This window comes from Coregonus clupeaformis, chromosome 35 (genome assembly GCF_020615455.1).
Source record: "Coregonus clupeaformis isolate EN_2021a chromosome 35, ASM2061545v1, whole genome shotgun sequence".
Lineage (NCBI taxonomy): Eukaryota > Metazoa > Chordata > Actinopteri > Salmoniformes > Salmonidae > Coregonus > Coregonus clupeaformis.
In genome coordinates this window covers 35083476-35090421 of record NC_059226.1, presented here as the reverse complement: position 1 = coordinate 35090421, position 6946 = coordinate 35083476, and the positions used below count along the sequence as shown (strand labels likewise).

Genomic DNA, 6946 nt, shown 5'->3' with positions numbered 1-6946 from the left:
TTTGAACACACAAACTAACAAAATATGAACAGCTCAGATAAAAGAGAAGGGGGGTGCTTAGAAAAATAGGCAAATTTAAAAACAAAATGGCAGCCAGATGGAGAGAAGGCCAGGGCAAAAATCTGAAGAGTTCTTTATGAATCCTCATTTCGTGAGAGCTGTTGAGGCCGAAGGCAGTGTGTGGGTCTGCCTAATAGTCGGAGAGATCCAAGTAGCCTAAAAAACGGCAGCAGGCAGCACAAACCAAAACCTAGTTCTATAGTCTGCAATGCAATGCCTTGGAGAGGTCCTACTGCTGTTCAATGCCTTTATCCTACAGACTCTAATAATCACCAGGGCCAAAGGAGCTTCTCTGCAGTCTGAAATCAAGTTTTATCTCCCGGTCACGAAGCGAAGCGCCGGGTCTCGTCTATTCCTCGCTCTCTTCGTCTCCTCAAAGGACCGTCTGTCTGAGAGCGCTATAATTCTTTAATTGAGCCCTTTAAATCTCTATTCTTCACCTAGCAGTGATGGGATGCCGAGTAATTGTGAGCCTCGGTGCCAATGTCATCCGCAGAGCAATATACAGTGGGGGGAAAAAAGTATTTAGTCAGCCACCAATTGTGCAAGTTCTCCCACTTAAAAAGATGAGAGAGGCCTGTAATTTTCATCATAGGTACACGTCAACTATGACAGACAAAATGAGAAAATAAAATCCAGAAAATCACATTGTAGGATTTTTAATGAATTTATTTGCAAATTATGGTGGAAAATAAGTATTTGGTCAATAACAAAAGTTTCTCAATACTTTGTTATATACCCTTTGTTGGCAATGACACAGGTCAAACGTTTTCTGTAAGTCTTCACAAGGTTTTCACACACTGTTGCTGGTATTTTGGCCCATTCCTCCATGCAGATCTCCTCTAGAGCAGTGATGTTTTGGGGCTGTCGCTGGGCAACACGTACTTTCAACTCCCTCCAAAGATTTTCTATGGGGTTGAGATCTAGAGACTGGCTAGGCCACTCCAGGACCTTGAAATGCTTTTTACGAAGTGTGTTTGGGATCATTGTCATGCTGAAAGACCCAGCCACGTTTCATCTTCAATGCCCTTGCTGACGGAAGGGGGTTTTCACTCAAAATCTTACGATACATGGCCCCATTCATTCTTTCCTTTACACGGATCAGTCGTCCTGGTCCCTTTGTAGAAAAACAGCCCCAAAGCATGATGTTTCCACCCCCATGCTTCACAGTAGGTATGGTGTTCTTTGGATGCAACTCAGCATTCTTTGTCCTCCTAACACGACGAGTTGAGTTTTTACCAAAAAGTTCTATTTTGGTTTCATCTGGCCATATGACATTCTCCCAATCCTCTTCTGGATCATCCAAATGCACTCTAGCAAACTTCAGACGGGCCTGGACATGTACTGGCTTAAGCAGGGGGACACGTCTGGCACTGCACAATTTGAGTCCCTGGCGGCGTAGTGTGTTACTGATGGTAGGCTTTGTTACTTTGGTCCCAGCTCTCTGCAGGTCATTCACTAGGTCCCCCCGTGTGGTTCTGGGATTTTTGCTCACCGTTCTTGTGATCATTTTGACCCCACGGGGTGAGATCTTGCGTGGAGCCCCAGATCGAGGGAGATTATCAGTGGTCTTGTATGTCTTCCATTTCCTAATAATTGCTCCCACAGTTGATTTCTTCAAACCAAGCTGCTTACCTATTGCAGATTCAGTCTTCCCAGCCTGGTGCAGGTCTACAATTTTGTTTCTGGTGTCCTTTGACAGCTCTTTGGTCTTGGCCATAGTGGAGTTTGGAGTGTGACTGTTTGAGGTTGTGGACAGGTGTCTTTTATACTGATAAAAAAAATATATATATACTTGCTTGTTTGTAGGTGACCAAATACTTGTTTTCCACCATAATTTGCAAATAAATTCATTAAAAATCCTACAATGTGATTTTCTGGATTTTATTTTCTCATTTTGTCTGTCATAGTTGACGTGTACCTATGATGAAAATTACAGGCCTCTCTCATCTTTTTAAGTGGGAGAACTTGCACAATTGGTGGCTGACTAAATACTTTTTTTCCCCACTGTACGTAGCCTACACTCCATCCATTGTGCTTGGGAAGTGGAGTGGGGCGACTGGCCTACTGGGTAATAACATGGAGTTAAACCCTTTCAAGTGATGCACTTTTAGCCTGAAGTAGGTGTCATTACATCTGCATCTACTCTAGCACTTATTTCATTTAATTCCTAATACTGTACTATCGTGACTAGTGCTGAACCCCCTAAGTCTATTCCTATGGGGGAAATACTCAGTAGCTGATGCATACTGTTTAAATGCAATAATAGCAGCAGCACGTCCCCACTCTCTCAAAGATCCAGATGAATAATTTCATTGTCGGATACAAAAATGTACATATCTCCCTCTACATCTGTGAGCTGTAATAGCTACATGCCAATCTGAATTAGATTTGCGTAGGTTTGTGTAGGTAGTGCTGTCATTTGTCGCAGAATACATCACAAAACCCAGTTTTAAACTCACCAATAGAATATGCCCCTAGCAACTATTGGCAAAGAAAGAAGGAAGAAACCTGGAAAGAATCTTTTGAGATTGAAAAATAGCTCTTTCTCTACTGGCCTGCCAGTCATAGAGTAGACAAGTAATATGTCACCGTATGACATATAGCTGACTACAATAGTAAAACGTCCTTATTTTTACATATTCTTATGAGACCATATTGGAAATGTGGTCTCATAAGCAGAGTGTGCTCTACCTCCATCTCCACAGCACTTGTCAAAAAGCTATAATTTACTGAACTACTATTTCCATCCTCTTGTTTATAGTCAGTAATTGGGCATCATTTACAATGCAATCGCAATGTGAACCCTGGGGTGCTGCGGGAACACATGAATTAAGCAATAGTGCCAACCGTGACAGCGCCAGCGGAGAACAAGGAAAGAGGAGAGGAGAGCTCTCGAACGCAACGTAACGTGCCCTACATTACCACTGCTGCTTCCCATAATCCACTGAGGCCGATTTTTCATTTCCACCTGGAAGGCTGCCAACCAGAGGATTTCTCTGCTGTTGATAACATTCCACGGATGGAGAGAGAGAGAGGGAAAGAGAGAAAACATCCATTCATATCCTCTGGGTTTGTTCAGGACTGAAGACGACATGGACTCATTGCACACAACATGACACCTCTACTGTCTTTGTGTGACAAATAAGACAGGACAATATTGTGTTACGAAGTGTACAATCACGTTCTGGCAGCTTACAAGCCTTATGAAACATGAGGGATTGGTCATATTTTTGGATGTGTTTGGGTATGAGTAATCTGTATTGATAGAAGGGGAGTCATTTTATTAAGGCATTATGAATAGCTACTGACCCAAGGTTACCTTAACAGGACAAGGCTGGACATTATCAGGTTTATCCTCACATGGGACTATATATATTCCTACTACAGTGAAATAGCCAACACATGTGAGTATACAGTATTTAGTATAGTTTGATTACAAGGAGGGTATGTTGCATTATCTTTCACGTCTTTCAATATTACAAGGGAGGTCCATTCTCCCCTTTCTCCCTGCACCAGCCTCCACTGCACACCACAGCTGACCCGTGAATCTATTCAACACTTGAACTCTTTCAGATGTCACGATTTTCAGGCAATTGTTCGTATTTGGATTTTGAATATTTTATTAGGTGCAAGAGGACATCCAACCACACTGCATGGAGACACAGAACATACATGGTAGATGAAGATGAGGTTAAAGCAACAGCTGAATCATTTTTTGTTTCTCATTTATCTTTTCACAATTCCAAGGTTGCATTGTAGAAAAAAAAATACAAATGATATTTGCTGAACTTAAAGATGGAATCCACAGTAGGGGAAAGCAGCACCACTGGCCATCCCACCACCATTGTTATTGTTTTGTTACGCCGCATTGTGAAAAAAATAAAAAGTTGTGCAAGGTTAAATCCAGTGTTCGTTGTTTGCAATAACTTCTTTGTTGTTGTGATATCACAAACGGACGTGGCAGTTTCACCAGATTCCAGCTTTATGGTTTGAATCATCCGCAAACAAAAAGCACATTCGGTGCAACAAAAAAAAAGGCAATTGAACATTAAAAAAAAAAAGTCCTTCTTTCACTAACATTCTGATTGAAATAGTGATTCAGTGTCGGCAAACAAACTAACCCATGAGCAGAAATGCTAATAAAATACAATAAAACCGTCAGTTACATTTATATAACACATAAAATGACATTCATATGTGGAATAACTTTTAAAAGTTCAATGTTCTAAAATTATAAGTGTGTACCCCTTTAAAACATTACTGCATTATATCATTCTCAAAGGCCATCAGACATTTTCAGTATCCTGCTGTTCTTTTATTCCAGAAATAATTCTTTCCAAAATGTCCCAAAGGAAAGGAAGAGATGAACGTCCATTTGTTTCCTAACATCAGGATAGTCCTCTGCACTCTCCATCACCAGATAAGGTTTGAATTGACAGGCATTGTGGTATTGTGTTGCAGTAAAACAAGTGTGAACAGTGTTGAAGAAGCAAACTTGACACACATCTATCTACTGCACCACATTTCAAATCACTGTAGTTTAAATGGACTGGAATGAAGCACAACATTAATTCAGACCTTGGTTATATTTTCTTACCCTTAAGGAAATTAAAGGCATTGTTATTTTTCTGCCTCTACAAACAGAAACATAACAAAGTGTTCCAGTGCTTTATGTTTTGATTCAACCAGAAACATTCAGATCCCTTCTCATCTTTAGTTTCACAGTCATCATTTTCAGTTTCATAGTGTCTCTCTGGCTTATAGCAAAATGCCCCTATATTATACATTGCAACGGGATAGTAAAATAGCTCACATTCATCTTCTCATTCATATGACAAACATGATATTTACTAACACAGATTATGGATAAAATCCTTCCTTGAAGGTCATCCAGTCCCTCCCATCCCATTCCAACCCACGCTCCCTCAGTGTGGCGCTCAGAGCGTTGAATTCCCGGCTTCCCGCCAGTCCTCGGCAGCTTTCCGACTTTGCTTTTAACCTGCCTGGGCCGGCCACCGCACAAAGCTGCTTGGGATGGCAGCTGCTCAAGGGCAGGAGAGGTATTAGAATAGATTTACAAGAATGTGAATGTCCTCGTCACTAATCTCTAGGGCCTTTTACACAATGAGAGTGCGCACACACCCACACACACACAGACACAGACACACACACACATACACACACACACTGCCATTACAGTAAACACACACACCTATGCATGTACATATACACACACATACACACATACAGTACAGTACACAGGTCAAAACACATGCACACATTTAAAATGACTCCAAATCAGAAGTCAATGGTCTATTCACCTGTTGCCTTAATATTCTATACTCATCAATAGCCCTCTCTGGAATCTGGGGATTCTTTCTACTGCAAAGGAACACAAGCTCAAATCATGTACCATATAAGTTTGCCATGCAACTCAGAAATGGCTGTCCACACAACACAATGAAAGCTTTCATGGGTTATATATCAGCTCACATTCACTGAAAACAGTACGGTGCTCGATTATCGGTGTTTGAAATGCCTTAGAGAGGAGCTGTTTTCAAACATGAGTAAGTCAAATGGATAAAAGACAGAATACAGAGTATAGAGTCCTCAGTCTCAAGTGGGTTCTCTGTAAAATCCTATAGTTAGAATCACGTTGGAATGGGCATGAACTTGTGAGCCATGTACTTAAGCATGGAAAATCACACCAAAAAACATTGGGAAAACCAAAGTTGACCCATTTATTATATATAGGTCTGTAAACAAAGTCAATACCCGTTGAGCCCTTTATCCTCCTTGAGCGGTGTTTCTGAAGCAGCACAGAGAGCGCGGAACCAGAACCACCTCTCAAGCCTCCGGAACCTTCGAAACCCAGTGCCATAACAATGTTACACATCCAACTGCTTTATGGTTCGAACATACGGTCCTCACAGATCTCCAACGCCGCCTTGGATGCTCCTCCCATGACTTCTACATTGGTGTCGATCCAGGGAACAACGTTTCCGGGCATGTAGGAGGAGCAGTTTGCCATTCCCATGATGTCCACAGGCCGGAGGACCCGGTCCCACATGTTGAACTGGCTCAGCTCGCCAACGAAGGCCTGGGTGGCGTCGAAACGACCCCCCACGATGTCCTGTAGAGGGAGAGGGACTGTGTTTAAAATTCCATCAGTATGCAGAAACGTCATAGCTTGGGTGATTAATTGTTTCTGCGTTCAACAAGAATTCAAAGACATCAACAATTTGGCTATAGCCGGAACAGAATGACAATCGAATAAATTGAATATAATGCCTGATAGATGTGACAGATCTATTGCTCTGCTATTGGTTTTCTCTGTGTGTCTGTAATTTCACTCTGCAATTGCAATTTTGCCCATGAAAGACAAACTACATGCACTACAGCTTTCCACATAGACTAGTACCACACGTGCTAAACAAAGTAGTCACACCAATGTGACCCAACAGCTACAGTGGGGAAAGTATTTAGTCAGCCACCAATTGTGCAAGTTCTCCCACTTAAAAAGATGAGAGAGGCCTGTAATTTTCATCATAGGTACACGTCAACTATGACAGACAAAATGAGAAAAAAATATCCTGAAAATCACATTGTAGGATTTTTTATGAATTTATTTGCAAATTATGGTGGAAAATAAGTATTTGGTCAATAACAAAAGTTTCTCAATACTTTGTTATATACCCTTTGTTGGCAATGACACAGGTCAAACGTTTTCTGTAAGTCTTCACAAGGTTTTCACACACTGTTGCTGTCAGGGGTGCTGAAGGTGGGTGTGGTGCAGGAATCAAGCGCAGGACGCAGAAGCTAAGTCCAAAAGACTTTAGTGAATTATTCACGTAGTACACGAGAACTATAAGCCCGGAGGCGA

General features: G+C 41.5%; 1 protein-coding gene across 1 annotated transcript; it reads right to left on the bottom strand.

Moving 5' to 3' along the window:
- Positions 1–5951: 5951 nt before the first annotated feature.
- LOC123482538 (neuronal pentraxin-2-like) lies at positions 5952–6200 on the bottom strand (the record flags this gene model as incomplete). The annotated part of the gene is given in 1 exon segment (XM_045210688.1): positions 5952–6200. A coding segment is annotated over 1 exon segment (232 nt), but the record flags the coding sequence as incomplete, so codon positions are not given.
- Between the last annotated feature and the right edge of the window lie 746 nt (positions 6201–6946).